This window comes from Triturus cristatus, chromosome 10 (genome assembly GCF_964204655.1).
Source record: "Triturus cristatus chromosome 10, aTriCri1.1, whole genome shotgun sequence".
Taxonomy (NCBI): Eukaryota; Metazoa; Chordata; class Amphibia; order Caudata; family Salamandridae; genus Triturus; species Triturus cristatus.
Genome location: NC_140593.1, coordinates 107,655,145 through 107,673,793, shown reverse-complemented (window position 1 = coordinate 107,673,793; position 18,649 = coordinate 107,655,145). Strand labels below are relative to the sequence as shown.

Below are 18,649 nucleotides of genomic sequence, written 5' to 3'. Positions count from 1 at the left end.
GTGCCGTCAATCCGCTGGCCGCGCGGCGGTTTTGAGTCTTTCCGCAGCAAATCCGACCGCCACGGATGGATTTTCACCTGCTCCGCATGCTCCCGGCGGTCTTTCATGGAATCCGTCCACTTCGGTCGGATTTTTCTGGTGGTTCATCCTAATATGACAGTCGGTTTTCCCGCGGTACCTGCGGACGGTTAATTTCCGCTACCACAGCAGTTGGAATGGTTTTCACACCGCCATCCTAATCGACCCCTTAGATCCAACTCCATTATCAGCTTTGGAGTCATAACACTAGAGAGCAGACATGAGTGTTCTTTAAACAACTGCTTTGCAAGGCATCTCCATTAAAGGCTTGGGGAACACTTCTCCCTCCAAACCTTTTTTTATGGAGCAGAAAAAAGCCTTCCAAACAGTGAGCTGAGAGTGTTCAGAATAAACAAGATGAACATTTTGGAGTTCTACAAATAATGAATATTTAAGTCTTTTCAATATTGATCATTTTATTGATCATTAAACAGTCAATTTGACTAAATTCGCTAAACGCTGAAATCTTTATGTTCAGTTTAACCAGCCTGTAGTCAATTAGGACGAAATAATCTGTAAAATTGGGTTGTTGGTTGAATGAAGTGTGACCCCTATTCAATCAACAGCCACAATGCCTGTCAAGGTGAACTGCAAGAGTCTCTAAATTAACCTCTGCTTAACCCTCTGGTAGCTTGTCACAAAAACAGTCAGGCTTAACTTCGCAGCAATGTGTGAAGTATTTATGCAGCACACAAACAATATTAAAGTAAAAACATAGCCCAAGAATAATCCCATGATCATTTTAAAAAATAAGAGTACATTTTAATAAAATATTTGACACCAAAATGACAAAAATAACATCAGTAGAACCAGAGGTAGGAAGTTTTAAAGTTTAAGATAAAAACGAAAAGTTCGAAGTTCTAACCGCAGACATCTAGTCATAAGAGACTTAGGGGCATATGTATCAAAATCTCCATTTGCGAATCTCAAATAGCGATTTTTTGAGAATCGCTATTTGAGAATTGCAAAACGGGATGTATTTAAAAATTCGCACATATTTTGCGAATTCTTAAAATTCCTTAATTGCGATTAGCAAATTGCGAAATCGCAATTAAGGAATACCTTCCCATTCATTCCTATGGGCCAGGAGGCTCATAGCAATGAATGGGAAGTCATTCTCAAATTGCGAATCGCAATTTGCTAATCGCAAATTGAGAATAATTTCAAAGGTGCAAGGGTGTCATGATGACACTCTGATGCACCATGAAATTAGCATGTGTGCACATATGGCGCACATACATGCCCTAAGGGCATGTATGTGCGCCACATGGCACTTTGAAAATTGCCAAAAAGTGCATTTTTCAAAGAAATCGCAAATTACCACCAACTTGAAGTTGGTGGTAATTTGCGATTTCTTAAAGAGAAATCGCACAACTTGGGTGCGTGTTACATAGCATTTAAGGAATCGCAATTTGCAATTCCTTAAATGCTTAGGCAAAATTAAGGAATCGCAAAATTAGCGATTCCTTAATAATGCGATGCGAAAATGGCTCATACATCTCATTTTGCGATTTTGTATTCGCAAACGCTGTTTTTTTGCAAATCGCAACGTTTTTGAATCCAAAATCGTTTGATACATATGCCCCTTGGTTAAAAATCTGAAAATATGGCCGACCACAATAGAGCCCGGGTTGGATACAAAGAGTGGATTGGGCCCGGTCAGCACTTACAATTGGACTTAGAAGAAATTCTGGGGAAAATGATCTGAGAAGGTAAAGTTTAGCAGGGCAAGGTTGCAGGCAGTGCCGTGAGCGTCATCATCGGAGAGCTGCTGAATGAAGTTGCAGTGAAGATTTCTATGTTCGGACTTGGTCTCTTTTTTGGAAGCCAAAAATTTCCAGAAGGACGAGACTAGAGGCTGTAGCTAACAAGAGTTTTACAAAATGCAAACTATCCCACAGCATTCCTTTTCAGTAGAATCCCACAAGTTAAAATGTTTCTATCCTTAGATGGCGCTTGTGGCACAATGAGGGATGTGTTTATGGTAATGAGCAGTCCCTTCCTACTCAATCACTCCAAACTCCTTCTGGGGCCAGCTCCCTCTTCCACTGAAACTGAAGCCAGGAACAAGGTACAGAGACGACCCAACAACTGTTTAAATAAATTATTGAAAATCCAATTTAATGGTAAAGTTGTATTTTTGATAAATATACAGGAAAAGTAACTTTAAAAAAGTTACTAAATGCTTTGCACATTTTCCTAAGTTCTACCATACTGTTCCAGCCCCACTCACCTGAATCACAGGTACTGCGGGAACTAAGAGAGTCCTATTCACCCTCCCTGTGCCTTGACCCTCCGTGCCCACATAAACAAAAACACGAGCGGATAACACACCAGGGGAAGGTAGGAAGGAAAAGAAAACAAGGATAGTGCTAGTCTGCTTTCTACGGGACTGTACCAGGATTTCAGACACACCAACAAACCCCAAAAGGGTCACACTGTAGGAAGAGAAAGAACAAACATCAGTAAGAAATACCCCAAAGAGAAAAGCAGCGTGCTACACAAAACATGATAAACATAGATGGACCCTTGCTCACCCCCTCTTATGTTAGGGACTGGCCTCCACTGAATCCAGGAAAAGATGTACTCCTTCACGATGTATTGAAGGCAGAAATAAGGTGAAGCCCCCAAAATATAAATGTGGTTACCAGACAATATTCAGAGGAGGAAAACTAGGAACATCTTGGAAATACAGGAAAAAGCACGTGGTGCAAAAAACCCGCCTTTGATCTCCTAAATTATTGGAAACGTCAGGAGGAAGTCCTTTCAAAAACAATCCTCCAGTGCACTGGGAAAAATATAACAAAGTTCACGGGCAATGAGGTTATGAGGCACCTCGCAAACCTAACAACGTATTGCAAGTCCCAAATTCCAAAACAAGAAACAGGAGAGGGAGTCGTATTTGTTCCAGCGGAACTGTATTGCCTTGCCCACTTGCGTAATCTAAACTTACGCACACCACTTACTTACACAGAAACTCCAACACTCCTCTGGAGGTAAAATTAGCTTTCTTAATATCGTAGACAAGGGCAATAAGTCATTGAAGCTAGTAAGTTCTTAGGCACCAGGTGAAACAATGAATACACCACACTATATATATACAAATATGAGATCTTGAATATAGATATATAAACAGTTAATGTACAAAGCACCTCACCAGATGCGTCTGCACTGGAGCCTTCAACATCCCTGGCCAAGCACCGAAAACACCAAGTCGGGAACCCTGTAGGGACTGGGGCACAGGAAGTAATCTCTCTGGGCACCAAAGTCGTCCCGCGAGTGCGTCCACTCCAAGACTGAGTTCCTGAGCTCTACCCCACGGACACCTCTTTTTATAGTTAAATCAACACGTTCGAGAACCCTCTAGCAGGCATTCTCGCCCATCTATCCATCATAGGTGCTGGCCGCATCTCTGCACCAGATCCACCCATACAGACCTGGCCAGATTCTGTTTGGGTGCGCAGAGGCAAAAGACATTCCTTTCCCTATCTCCGGCCTTGGAGAGCCTTGCACAGCGCATCCTCCCTATGTCTCAGAGATAAGCATAGAATGCACAAAAACAAGCTCAGGGTACAAAATAACCTCACGAGGTATGTCTCTCACCAGCTTGTACTGGTTTACGTGAAAAACATGTTTATGTTACTGCTGAAGTGTAACTACAGGGCAAAGCAGTACAAAATGGAGATGCAATGCAACAAAATGGAAGACCAGAGCATCACATGGAATCGAGGTCAATATGCAGTTTAGCACGTGTAACGTGTAAAATGGCAAATGCAATACATTCCACCCCTTGACCCTCAATTCACCTATCATATCCCATTGGCCTAAAGACTATGGATCTGGGATGAAGAAAGGAGAGAAGATTAGGAATACATTGAATACAACAACATAATGAAATAGAAACACAAATAAGCACTACGATAACACCCAAGATATAATGAAGCTGTGCAAAGTTAGGTAGCCACCCAAACAACCAATCCCACCATCCTTGATTAGCGTTTTGGGTGACCCCTTTCACTAAATCTTTTAAAGCATTAATATGCGCATGGATAGATGTAGAATGATCAGATAAATTGAAACAACAGAGTCCATCAAAGTCCTCGCAACCGTGGTTGTGTTTTAACAACAAATAGTCCACAGCTGCCCTATTCTGCAAAACAGCTTTTTTCGTTCCTTGAACATCTAATAACAAATCAGCTAAAGCCGCAGAAGTATGATTGAGATTCTTCACAAGTAAACAGGCAAGCTTAGCAATAGTTCTTGCATTATAAACGGACAGTCCTGGCACTCCTACAATGGCAATAGCCAAACTAGTATACTCTGCTCTAGAAAGCAAATCAATATTGGAGTCACAATCCTCAGGTGTTTGAACAGCTGCTCTAGAAGAGCGAATATGTGTGACAGAATGCATGGGAAAAAGCATAAGACTTAATCGTGATAATGCACAAGGTCCTCCAGTTATATTAGCTGGTATGTAAGTGTATGAAATATTGCCACACGAGAATAGCCATCCCTTAGATAATTTCACATGGTTAATATGGCTAGCGGTTAATACTGTATGATTACAGACCATATGATTGGTAACATTACTGCAAAAGCTGTCATGTCGTGACTGACATAATGTTTGGTGATCAGTGGTCAATTGTGTGCTCTTCTCTAGTTTCAATTGGCCACACTTGCCAATTTTGGCAGGGTCACAAGTTAGTTGATAGCAAACGTCTCCAGTAGTGATGTAGTAGGTAACAATACTCGTCATGTTCCTCCAGAGGTTATCTATAACCTCCGGGCAAAAACGACAGTACTCATAAAGACTCAGATGTGTTTGAACATCAGTTTCCTCCACTACCCCATCAAAGTTAGTTTGGTTGAAGATGTGCAGAAGCACACGTGCAGGGGTAGGTACGGCAACAAGACAAGTGGTTATCATATCAGCTGTACTCTGAAGATTTCTCATACAGAAGTGGGAAGTGTTCAGCACATTCCCGGCCAAGTAGGTCCAGATGTTATCCGGTTGCTGCAACAATGCTGTCATCCGACTCAGGCGGTTGATCCCCTTCGGCATCCCCGGGCCCTCCCGTACCCCTCCGGACACGCCCAAACACAGACCACACAGCGCAAGCATTGCAGCGGAAAGCCATACTGTGATCTAGAAACAGAAAACAAACTAGTATAATCACTCCCGTAAATAACATTTTTCAGCAGGTACATTTTCCCACTTTTCCTGTCCGGGTCTCATGATGACGAGGATATTATCCTTTCCCTTAGCGATTAGTTCTGCAGGTTCAGGAGGTTTGTTTGGGGACTCTACCCATACTTTCGCCCCTGGGTTCTTGTCAGTAGATCCGAACCCGCCCTTTCCTCGCACAGTTAGAAGGGCTGGGGCCGTCCCCTTCATGACATTTCCTCCATAAACCGGCATGATGACCATTTGGGCAACTCGGCCACCGGGTTGCACAATCAGATCATTGTCTCCATTGTTCAATAGGATAACTTTGATCTCCCCCTGGTAATCGGCATCGACCACCCCTCCCAAAACCTGGATGCCTTTAAGGGCAAGTCCAGATCAAGGAGCGATCAGTCCGAAATGCTCTGGGGGAATTTGAACTCCAATTCCTGTCTCAATCAAGGTAATGTCTCGTGGTTGCAATCGATAGAGTTTCAGGGCATGTAAATCAAGACCAGCAGCCTCTGGTGTGGCCCGATATGGAGCTAAAGCTCCGGGAGCTGTCTCCCAGTACAGAATCGTGTTTGTGGCCACATGGGGCTTGATCTGCAAAGCTGGGGTCAACATGCACATTAAAGGAGTTTCTGCATTGGCAAGGGGTCGGTTGTTCAAAATTTGCAATGCATCAGACAAGTGATCCCTCCACCCCTTCAATGACCCATCGGACAACTTTTTCAACTGCTCTTTCAACAAACCATTCATTCTTTCAATCAAACCCGCTGCCTGTGGGTAGTAGGGTATGTGATAGATCCACTTAATGTTATGCTGCACACAAAAATCTTGCACCATCTTTCCTTTAAAGTGTGACCCATTGTCACTCTGGACCTGCAAAGGAATTCCGTAATACAAAATCAACAAATTTAAAGTTTTCAGAATGTTAGACAGGGTTGCTCTCTTACATGGAAAGGCGATGAGATAGCCAGAATAAGTATCCACCACCGTGCATGCATAATGACATCCTCAACTCATTGGCATTGGCCCGATGAAATCAATTTGCCATATTTGCCCTGGCAACTTCCCTCTGCCTAGCTGGCCTCTCACTACCTGCGGAACCGGTCTGTGTTGGGTATGCTGACAAACAGGACAGTGAATAATTGCATTTTTAATCAAATCTAGGGGAATACACATCCCTCTACTTTCTGCCCACCTGCTAGTGGCTCGCTCGCCCAAATGTCCGCTTTTCTGATGCGCCCATTTAGCCATGCCCACCAAGTCAGAATCCTGCGTCGCCACCTCAGCTTCACGAATCTTCGCTTCTTGGTCTGCAAAGGAATTGCACCAATGCTCTAGTGAGTCAGTCGGGCAATGAGTATCAACATGATAAACTGTGACTGTACTCTGGGACAACAATTCCCAAATCTCCTGCCACAACTCCTTTCCTCAAACCTCCCTATTGTGAATCATCCAATTATGAGCATGCCATGTGGGAAGCCAAGTGGCTAGCCCATTGGCCATAGACCATGAATCAGTATAAATGTGACATGTACCAGGGAGCTCTTGCTTTAAAGCCTAGTAAACCGCTTACAATTCTGCGAACTGACTACTTCTTCCCTCTCCAGTAGTCGACAGCAACTTTTTGGTCACAGGATTGTATGACACCTCCTTCCAATGTCTCTTGGTCCCTACATATCTGGCTGAGCCATCTGTAAACCACACATGCTTTTTGTCCTCCGCGGACAACTCTGAGAATGGTCCTGCCCCATTTCACTGGGGACTCTCGTACTCTGTGTACATCTTGCAACATTTCTGCATCTGCTACTGAAGTCTGCGCCACTTGCTCATGCAGCACTGCGGTACCTTTAGGACCCACTTGTGCTCTGTCTTGTGTGTACCACTTCTACTTTATGACGCTAGCCTCCTGTGCATGCCCAATCCTGTGTGTCTTGGGTGAGCTCATCACCCATTGCATGATAGGAATTTCAGGTCTCAAAAATACATTGTGCCCCAGGGTTAATTGCTCGGTATCCACCAGAGCCCAATAGCATGCCAACAACTGCTTTTCAAAAGGAGTGTACCGCTGTCCAGCATCAGGTAGTTTCTTTGTCCAAAACCCTAGGGGCACCTTCTGTCTCCCCTGTTTTTGCCACAGGCTCCAGGTCGCATACTGATCCTGGACTGTTACATTCAAATCAATGCTTCCCTCTCGTATGGGCCATAGATCCAGGGCACGCTGTATAGCCTCCTTCGCTGACTCAAATGCCTGTTGCTGGGCCTCCCCCCACTCAAACTCATGCTTCTTCCGTGTAACCTTGTACAGAGGGGCCAAGATCTGACTCAAATGGGGAATGTGCTGTCTCCAAAAACCAAACAATCCAATGAAACGCTGCGCCTCCTTCCTGTTTCGCGGCACTGCAAACTCCTTGATCTTTTGCCTTACTTGTGGCAGCACCTCTCTATGCCCCTGATGCCACTGAATACCTAAAAACTTCCCACTCTGGGAGGGTCCCTGCACCTTCTCTGGGTTAATCACCCACCCTTTTCTTTGCAAATGCTCTACAATTCTGTCTAGTTGAGCCTGCACCTGTTCTTGGGTCTCTCCTTGAATCAACACATCATCAATGTAATGACAAAGTTGTACCCCAGGAATAACTGACACCTCATCCAAATGCTCTGCCACCAACCGGTGACAGATTGTAGGGCTATGTAAATACCCCTGTGGCAAAGATTGGAATGTGAACTGCCTATCATTCCACGAGAAGGAGTATTGTTCCTGGGACTCGGGGGCAATTGGAATCGTGAAAAAAGCATTGGCAATATCAAGTGCCGCATACCATGTCCCATTGTGTTTCTGAATTTTCTCAATCAAAGTGATGGTGTCGGGGACCGCGGCTGTCAACGGGGGCGTATGCTTATTCAGCTCGCGGTAATCAACAGTCATGCGCCAGCTTCCATCCGGTTTGCGCACGGGCCACACAGGGTTATTCCACGCCGTGGTAACCGGTCTCACCACCCCCGCCTCCACCTAGTCCCGTATGGTTGCGGTAATCTCATCATGTCCCCCTGGGATCCTGTACTGCTTCATATGAACCACTTTTGTTGCTTGGGGCACCTTCACTGGGGGAATCTTCAAGCGCCCCACCCTCACAGCAGCCACAGAGAGGTACTGCTTTGACCCAAACTGATAGCATCCGTCATCTAAATATCAATCAATCAATCAATCAAGAAATTTGTATAGCGCGCTACTCACCCGGAGGGTCTCAAGGCGCTTGGGGGAGGGGGGTCCGCTACTGCTCGAACAGCCAGGTCTTGAGTTGCTTCCTGAAGGAGAGGTGGTCTTGGGCCAGACGGAGGTGGATGGGGAGGGAGTTCCAAGTCTTGGTTGCCAGGTAGGAGAAGGATCTTCCTCCCATGGTGGTTCTTCGAATGCGTGGAACGGCGGCGAGGGCGTGGCTGGTCGATCATAGCTGGCGGGTAGGAGTGTAGAAGGTCAGGCGGTTGTTGAGGTACCTGGGGCCCAGGTCGTGGAGGGCCTTGTGTGCGTGGGTGAGGAGTCGGAACGTGATTCTCTTGCTGATGGGGAGCCAGTGCAGGTCTCTCAGGTGTCCGGAGATGTGGCTGTGTCGGGGGATGTCCAGGATGAGACGTGCGGAGGCGTTCTGGATGGATTGGAGTCTTTTCTGCAGTTTGGCTGCGGTTCCGGTGTAGAGGGTGTTTCCGTAGTCCAGTCGGCTGGTGACGAGTGCCTGGGTGACCGTCTTCCTGGTTTCGGTGGGGATCCATCGGAAGATCTTTCGGAGCATGCGTAGGATGTTGAAACATGATGACGAGACGGCGTTGACTTGTCTGGTCATCGAGAGGGAGGAGTCCAGGATGAAGCCAGATGAAGCCCAGGTTGCGTGCGTGGTCCGTTGGTTTGGGTGTGCTGCCCAGGGCAGGGGGCCACCAGGAGACGTCCCAGGCAGAGGGTGATGATCCAAGGATGAGGACTTCCGTCTTGTCTGAGTTCAGTTTCAGGCGGCTGTTCATCATCCACTCGGCTACATCTTTCATCCCTTCGTGTAGGTTGGTTCTGGCGGTGGCTGGGTCGTTGGTGAGGGAGAGGATCAGCTGGGTGTCGTCGGCGTAGGAGATGAAGTTGAGGTTGTGTTGGCGTGCGATGGCTGCGAGGGGGCTCATGTAGACGTTGAAGAGGGTGGGGCTGAGTGAAGATCCTTGTGGTACGCCGCAGATGACTTCGGTGGCCTCGGATCTGAACGGGGGGAGGCGGACTCTCTGGGTTCTTCCGGCGAGGAACGAGATGATCCACTCTAGTGCCTTCTCTTGCATTCTGATGTTGCTGAGGCGCTGCACTAGGGTGCGGTGGCAGACAGTATCGAACGCTGCGGAGAGGTCCAGGAGGATGAGGGCCGCTGTTTCCCCGTTGTCGAGCAGGGCTCGGATGTCGTCAGTGGCTGCGATGAGGGCGGTCTCGGTGCTGTGGTTGGCTCGGAAGCCGGACTGCGAGTGGTCGAGGGATCCGTTTGTCTCGAGGAAGGCGGCCAGCTGTCTGTTGACGGTCTTCTCCATGACTTTGGCAGGAAACGGGAGGAGCGAGATGGGGCGGTAGTTCTTGAGGTCGGTGGGGTCTGCTGATGGTTTCTTCAGTAGGGCGCTGAGTTCGGCATGCTTCCAGCTCTCCGGGAAGGTGGCGGTGTTGAAGGAGCAGTTGATGATGTCCCGGAGTTGGGGTGCGATGACGGAGTCGGCCTTGTTGAAGACGTGGTGGGGGCATGGGTCGGTTGGAAATCCGGAGTGGATGGTGTTCATCGTGTGGATGGTGTCTTCGGTGCTGACCGGGGTCCAGGCGTGGAGGGTGGTGGTGGGGGGCATCAGTTCGGTGGTCGGGTGCGTGGTCTGTGCGCCAAAGCTGTTGTGCATGTCGGTGAACTTGTTGTGGAAGAATGAGGCAAGTGAGTCGCAGAGGTCTTGTGAGGGAGTGATGTCGTTGTTTCCGGCGCTGGGGTTGGAGAGCTCTTTGACGATGCTGAAGAGTTCCTTGGTGTTGTGTGCGTTGTTGTCTAGTCGTTCCTTGAATGCTGTCTTCTTGGTGGTGTGGATCAGCTGGTGGTGTTTGCGGGTGGCGTGCTTGAGGGTGGTCATGTTGTCTGTAGTCGGGTTTTTTCGCCAGGCTTTCTCGAGGGTACGGCAGTTCTTCTTGGAGTCCTTGAGGTCATCGTTGAACCAGGAGGCTTTCTTGCTGCCGGGCCTGCTGGAATGGTTTTTCAGCGGTGCGAGGTCATCAGCGCAGTTGGTGATCCACTGTGTGAGGTTGTTGGCTGCTTGGTTGGGGTCCGTTGAGCTGGCGGGAGGGTTCTGGCTAAGTGATGTGGTGAGCTGGTCGGTGGTGATCTTGTTCCAGCTCCTGCGGGGAACCTGTTGCGGGTGGTGGTGAGTCATGGTCCTTCTGAAGCTGAAGTGGACGCAGCTGTGGTCTGTCCAGTGGAGTCCGGTGGAGTGGCTGAAGGAGATGTACTTGCTGGAGGAGAAGACTGGGTCAAGCGTATGTCCGGCGTAGTGGGTGGGGGTGTTCACCAGTTGCTTGAGTCCGAGGTTGGCGAGGTTGTCCAGCAGGGTGGTGGTGTTGTTGTCGTTGTTGTTCTCCAGGTGGAAGTTGAGGTCCCCTAGGAGGATGTAGTCAGCGGAGGGGAGGGCGTGTGGGCTGATGAAGTCTGCGATGTCTTCGCTGAATTGTGTGCGAGGTCCTGGGGGTCTGTAGATGAGGGTGCCTCTGAGTGTGGTCTTGGGGTCGGTGTGTATCTGGAAGTGAAGATGTTCGGCGGCTGTGAGGGTGTCGTCGGAGTTGGTTGTGATGCGGATGGTGTTCTTGTGGACGATGGTGATGCCTTCTGCTGTTTGGTTGACGCGGTCCCTCCGGGTGATCTTGTATCCGTCCGGGATAGCGATGGCGATGTCGGGCGCTGAGGAGGCGTTCATCCAGGTTTCCGTGAGGAAGGCGACGTCTGGAGATGTGGTGTCGAGCAGGTTCCAGAGTTCCACGGCGTGTCTGTGGACGGAGCGGGTGTTGAGCAGAATGCACTTCAGGTGGTTGTTGCTGGTGCTCGGCTTGGCGGGTGCGGTGCGGTGCAGGTCCGGATTCAGGAGAACTTGCAGGATTGGCAGGTGAAGGGCCCATGGGAGCGTCTTGGGGTGGCTCGGTAGCAACCGGGGATCCGGCTGGTGTTGAGTGTGTTGAGGGTGGCGGCGGCGTAAGTCCGGCGGGTGGGCTGGCGTCTGCGGGGGCCAGGGGGTCTGGCGCTGGGCGCGGGACAGGCGCGGACGGGCTTGCCTTTGGCGCGCCAGCGGCGCGGCCGCCATAAGAGGGCAGAAGGGGAGGAGGGGTCAGCTTTGAGGCGGGAGGTGGGAGGGTAGGCCCTCCAATGGGAGAGCAGGTGGGCAGGGCCGCAGGGGAGCAGCGGCGGGAGAAAAATACGGGCGCAGGGAGGCGCAAAACGGCGACAGCACAGGTAACAGGATACGGGGGTACAAAAGAGAAAGGGTCAGTCACACGGGGCGATGGCGGGCAAACGGCGGGAGAAACGGCAGGGAAGCGGAGGAAAACGAGCTGAGGAGCTCCGAGGGGCAAGTCCAGGAAGCAGGACACAGGTCAGGTGGAGCTGCAGCGGCGGGGGGAGCGACCAGCCTGAGGGTCAAGGGTCGCTAAGTCCGCCGCGCAGCGGCCACCATAAGAGGGTAGAAGGGGAGGAGGGGTCAGCTGGGAGGCGGGAGGGTAGGCCCTCCAATGGGAGAGCAGGTGGGCGGGGCCGCAGGGGAGCAGCGGTGGGAGAAAAACACGGGCGCGGGGAGGCGAAAAACGGCGACAGCACAGGTAACAGGACACGGGGGTACAAAAGAGAAAAGGGGCGAGGGAATGGCGACAAGACAGGCAACAGCACACGGGGGTACAAAAGAGAAAAGGGGCGAGGGAACGGCGACAAGACAGGCAGCAGCACACGGGGGTACAAAAGAGAAAGGGTCAGTCACACGGGGCGAGGGCGGGAAAACGGCGGGAAAAACGGCAGAGGAGCGGAGGAAAACGAGCTGAGGAGCGCCGAGGGGCAAGTCCAGGAAGCAGGACACAGGTCAGGTGGAGCAGCAGCGGCGGGGGGAGCGACCAGCCCGAGGGTTAAAGGGTCATACCTTTCAAAATGTCAATACCAATAATGTACTCTGGAATGGGCACAATCAAGACAGTGTATGCTCTCTTGGGAAGTCTGCCTATTTTCATCTGAATTACCGTTTGCACTGCTGGTGTCTCCTGTCCACCCAAACCCGTGATAGTAAAATACTGTCCTTAAAATTTTCGTGGATTGCCATGTATCAACGTGGCCTCCGCTCCGGTGTCTACTAAAGCCCGCACCTCCTGAACGTTTCTATTTTTCCAATAGATCTCAACCCTCACAAGCGGTCTATTATCTTTGCAAGCCCATCCCTGCACCGGAGCTTGGCCCATTTCCTAATCTAATTTTCTCCTGCGCAGCTCTGTATCTGCCCGGCGCAAGTTCCGGCGCAGATCTAAATACAATGTCGGGTAACCTTCAGGGAACAACTCCTCCTCTTCCCGGTCCCCATCTGAATCTGTACAGTCTCGGTCCCAACCTTTCTCTTTTGTCACTTTCACATGAGATTCCCTCTCTCTCTCCCTCTCCTGACTTGCTTTGTCGTGCTTCTCCTCAGACTCTGCTTCCCTACGACTTACTTTCTTGTTATCCTTTCTATTCACATGCTTACTCCCCTCCTTCTTATCCAGTCCTCGCTTACGGTACATTTCCCACATACTTTTGGTCTCAATACCATCAATCTCACTCCTTGACACCCCATCCTTTAACAGCGCCAAAAACATATCACGTCGGGTTACTCGGTTGTTGTCAGTGCGGGACTCTGAGCGCGAAGCCCTGTCTGGCCTGTTCCACTCCCCAAGCTCTCCCAACTCACGGATCGCCTCAACTACTTCTCCTATGGTATTACCAGTTTGGTTAATCAACAAAGTCATTATCACCGTTTTGTATGCGAGGGGTGCTAAACAAATGATTTTATTCCGTACTGACACAGTCATTCTCTGACCCGCCAAATCATGCGCCTCACCTATAAGGATTGCCAGCTTCATTCCCTCCTCCTTAATTCTCTGCATGGCATCTCTCAGGGTGAACCATGGTTTTTCATTCCCGGGCCAGTCTGACTCTGTGGGATACCTGTAACCACATCCCTGTGCTGCTAGTTGCAACAGGGTAATTTGGTCATTACCATTGTAATTCCGAAAATGTCCCTGCACAGTGGGATCAGTACTGAGAGTGCAAAATTTGGCAGCATCTCCACTGTCTAACATTACTCCAGAAGCGCCTTGATCATAGAGGCGCACCATCCAAGTTAATAGTGCCTCGCCAGACTTCTGTCTAAATCTTTCTAAAATATCACTGATCTCCTGTTGAGTAAAATCCTCCAGACTATTTAACATAACCCCGTCCAGGTGCTGTGGACTGGATTGAAGTTTCCATCTTAGAATGGGCTGAACTTCCACTCTCTTGCTATTATTTACCTCCTCCCCCTGTCTTTCTCTCTGAAAAGGCTGCTCTCCTTCTGAGGAGAACTCTGATGATTCCCAGATGTTAGAGTCCCAGGTGGATGGATCAAAATCTAAGCCTGCTTTGGCAATCGCTAAATGGACTTTTCGCTTACTCACTCTACCCCTCCTTTTCCTGTATCTGTGTTCAGTGACACGGACTGCAGCCCGTTCTGCTATAGTCTGATATGTTTCTAATTTGTCTTGTAATAGCTTATTCTGACAGGAAAGCATAGTTGACATATTCTTAGCATCAACGAGTTGTTTTTCTAAGCTCAACTGTTCCCGCTGCAGAGATAAGCATTTGTCAAAAACTTGACGGTATGCATGCAACAGAGCCCAACCTCGGCGGCTCACTGTATATAATTCTTTACCTTTTTCCACGGGAACCTTCTGTAAACAATTTAAAACATCTTCTGGCGTTGCTTCGCCCAAACAGTCAAACCAGCTCTCACTTAATCCTGTGCTTTTAGAATACTCACGCGCCAGCGCCGAGTACGGCATCGCCTCCCATCCAGGAATTTGCATGGGGGCAAAAGGAATTTCACTTGGTGCCAAGGAACCAAAACCACCTTTCGTCTTTTTAAACATGTTCCTACCCGCGTTATTTATGTATCCTGCCGACTACGCCAAAATGTATTGCCTTGCCCACTTGCGTAATCTAAACTTACGCACACCACTTACTTACACAGAAACTCCAACACTCCTCTGGAGGTAAAATTAGCTTTATTAGTATCGTAGACAAGGGCAATAAGTCACTGAAGCTAGTAAGTTCTTAGGCACCACGTGAAACAATGAATACACCACACTATATATATATACAAATATGAGATCTTGAATATAGATATATAAACAGTTAATGTACAAAGCACCTCACCAGATGCGTCTGCACCGGAGCCTTCAACATCCCTGGCCAAGCACCGAAAACACCAAGTCGGGAACCCTGTAGGGACTGGGGGACAGGAAGTAATCTCTCCGGGCACCAAAGTCGTCCCGCGAGTGCGTCCTCTCCAAGACTGAGTTCCTGAGCTCCAACCCACGGACAACCCATAGTTAAATCAACACGTTCGAGAACCCTCTAGCAGGCGTTCTCGCCCATCTATCCATCATAGGTGCTGGCCGCATCTCTGCGTCAGATCCACCCATACAGACCTGGCCAGATTCTTTCCCTATCTCCGGCCTTGGAGAGCCTTGCACAGCGCATCCTCCCTATGTCTCAGAGATAAGCATAGAATGCACAAAAACAAGCTCAGGGTACAAAATAACCTCACGAGGTATGTCTCGCACCAGCTTGTACTGGTTTACGTGAAAAACATGTTTATGTTACTGCTGAAGTGTAACTACAGGGCAAAGCAGTACAAAATGGAGATGCAATGCAACAAAATGGAAGACCAGAGCATCACATGAAATCGAGGTCAATATACAGTTTAGTACGTGTAACGTGTAAAATGGCAAATGCAATACAGGAACACATGGCTACTCAAGAAGCAGAAGAGCAAATTCAGTCCAATCTACAGGAGCTCCGTAAACAACAAGGCGCCAGCAACACCGGCAGCCAGAATCCTTCTGTGGCTAGAACCGGAAGCGAACTCAAGCAAGGAGGAACAGGGAGGCGGCTTTCAAATACTACCCATCACCGCCTTCGAACCTACCGCGGCTGCGCTGCCAAAGTGAAAGCAAGACGCAGCATGCGGAAAAGAAACAGGAGAAAGACCCCTCAAGAGGAGCAGAAAAATAGAAGGAGAAGAGCACGCAATCACCGTAAGGCAGAGAAGACCAGGCACACGGGACAAGCATGTAAGGGAATGAAATCAGACCGTAATGCATACCATCATACTCTTTCTTAGAACTCTCAATCCAGCATATTGAACTGTGCACAGAGACGCTGCTCCCAGCAGAAAACTTTCAGGGCTACTGCAAGCATCCCTGGGCCAGCCCATGGTCCTGGATGAAGCGGGCAGACAATCCTTTATGCACATCATGCATACCGCCTCTTCAGAACCAAGCGGCTCTCCATAAGTTCTATCTTTAGAGGCAAGAGTATACCCCTCCTTAGGAGGCTCTGGATTTATCAATATGATGCTCAACTGTACTGATTGTCTTACGTTTTTCATACATTGGAAAGACTATCTCAGAAGATTTGGGAATTAAGGGACATATTCACAAGAAGCTATCGCCGAATTAAGGGCACTTTATCGCAGCCAAAGTCGTGATAAATGTACCTCCCCATTCACAAGCCATTGCTAACAGCCCACAGCACTAGTTTACCTGTGAAAGCAGCCGCAAAAAAACTTTGCCACAGAGGATCCCCGCAACTATCGCTAATGAGATGCAGAGTAGGTGTTCCCGTGCCAAAAGCCAAGACAACACCACACCTCAACGACCAGTCCGATCGGCGATAAGAATACAAAACCGGCGATAAGGCGCGTTAGCACCAGGAAATCTACACCTTCTCTGACCTGGAGTTAAGTCGGACGGCAGCCAGCACTACAAAAGGAAGACCAGCCCTGGGCCACATCGGAAGGACAACAGATGCCATGGAACCACACATCATGCGGCCCAGACACCCAAGAGGGCCACAACACCCACCAACATCCCCCCCGGACCATCTCTCCCTGGCACCCCCCAACAAAGACATGCCACATCAGCTATACAAAAAACATGTTCAAAATATTCTGCATGATGTCGCACATTCACAACAGTTGAAATGCATGTGCCGTCACAGAAATGAGCATCACACTTTCACTTTTGAAGCAACAAATACAACTTTTTCTAAATGAACACCAAAATTAAATGAAGAGACATGGCGGCTCCCCACGGGACAGTCCGTAGGTCACAGCCTGCAAGACAAAAAACATGATGAGAAGGTGTGTCCTGCGTACATCAAAGGACAGAGAGAGAGCAAAGGAGAGAGAGAGAGAGAAGAGAGGGAGAGAGAGAGAGAGAGAAAGAAGAAGAGAGAGAGAGAGAGAAGAAGAGAGGGAGAGAGAGAAAGAGAGAGGGAGAGAGAGAAAGAGAGAGAGCCGCCCCTGCGCACCCAGGCCACACTGCTCACCTGCTGCCAACGGTGTGTCTCCAACCACGTGCCAGTATGTATAGCAGTACACCAGGACACACATCTGATTCAGAGCCGTCATCTGAAACAGAGTCCAGATACATGTCTGGCACAGTACACACACTTGCTCAAGATAACATCGCCTACCCGCCCATGCATACCCAGGCAGAGGCATCACAAAGGCACCCACCGCCCACAGAGCATGCCCGCCCATGCACACCCAGGCCTCACTGCTCACCTTCCGCCACCAGCGTGTAGAATGGATGTCCCACCACGTGCCGCTGCAAGCCACAAGCCCGGGCCCACGGACATGGCACCCTCCACACCTCCGCAGGCCAACAGGTCTCACGTTTGGTGCTGGGTCTTGAATGCTCCATGGCAGAGGACATACCAGTGCATCCGGCAACATCGCAGGGTGCACACCTGCTCAGTTTTGATGTGTTCAGCATTACGTACATCAATTGTGTTTCTTTTGCACACCCGATCAGCCCAATGGGTGCCACTAAGTCTGTGACCCGGAAGCGAGGCCACGTGGCGGTAGGCCCGCACTACCCGCTGGCTCTGGCCTACACTGCGATCCAGCAGGGCACACGAAACCTGAGTTGCCCGGACTGCCGGGACGGCGCATCATCACAGGGTGCCCACCCGCTCAGCAGCTTATGGTGCCACTGACTCAGTGCACCCAAAGTCACCGTCCCGTGGCAGGGTGCCTGTGCCTACCACAATGCGCCGGGTGCGACTAACCTTGTGCAACCCCAGTCAGCGTCACGTGGTGGTCAGCCCATGCCGTACGCAGGCCTGGGTTGCCACTAACCCAGTGCAACCCCAGTCAGCGCCACGTGGTGGTCGGCCCGTGCCGTATGCAGGCCTGGGTTCCCACTAACCCTGTGCACAACCAAACTCTTGTGCCCTTCATGATTGGGAACCGTGGCATCCGTCATCCAGTCGCCACGGGCAGAGGAGAATGTGACGTCGTCGGCCCCTTATGTTGGCAGAGTCACACGGCCTGTGACGCCTGTGCCAGATCGGTGTGGTGTGCGTGCAAACCTGCCCTCAGGGAGTGGCTGTGACATGCTGACAACTAGACCAGTGACCTGCACACCACCAGCGAGTTCGCCTGCGACAGGGAGCAATGAGGGCCCCCCTCTGAGCATAAGCGGAGTGGTCTGGCCTGCCGAACGCCGGACCAGCACAGGGCTTGCCACAATGACACGTGAGCTTTGGGCGTGGTTCAATCCATGTCCGGACAAGGAAGTGAGTGATGCGTGTGTCCCTGTTGTAGTGTCCACGGGACCCGGTACACAATATGCAATGTAGCACCCTCTGACTGACATCCCACAGGATGAGCATCATTGATGCAAGGGAAATCACTGCCCCTACATTCATCCACACATGCATACATGACTGATGAAAGACATGACACAACAGTGCGTCAATGGATGTTTATTGCACATCCAGTGCAGTTATGCAGCTGGAGCGGTTCAGGGCAATGCCCAGCACACTACACAATATGGGCCCGTGGAGGGCTAGCCAGAGTCCATCCGGGGATGACAAGTCCTGCTGAAGGGAAGGGTACAGTCCGCAGCCTGGTTGCCGTGTCACTGGTCATCAATCCGGATTTGGCAGTCCATGTCGCTGTCCAAGGTGAGTGCATCGGAGTGTATCATGGGTCAGTGGAAGGTCTTGAGGTCATGTGTGGGGCCAAGCAGAAACAGGCCAGGTGGTGGTAATGAATGCTAGTGCCTGGTCCTTCTGA

The 18,649-nt window shown here is 49.9% G+C and overlaps 2 protein-coding genes across 2 annotated transcripts in view; both read right to left on the bottom strand.

The window, feature by feature from the left end:
- Positions 1 to 18,649, bottom strand: part of ZCWPW2 (zinc finger CW-type and PWWP domain containing 2) — a 1,218,481-nt gene that overhangs the window by 300,919 nt on the left and 898,913 nt on the right. The window contains exon 7 of the mRNA XM_085629962.1: positions 6,469 to 6,564. Within this exon, the coding sequence (XP_085486088.1) occupies positions 6,469 to 6,564 (96 nt within the window). The remainder of the gene's footprint in view (positions 1 to 6,468; positions 6,565 to 18,649) is intronic.
- Positions 3,881 to 5,140, bottom strand: LOC146788971 (uncharacterized). Its single transcript, XM_085630044.1, has one exon. The coding sequence runs from the start codon at positions 5,138 to 5,140 to the stop codon at positions 3,881 to 3,883; it is 1,260 nt and encodes a 419-aa protein (XP_085486170.1).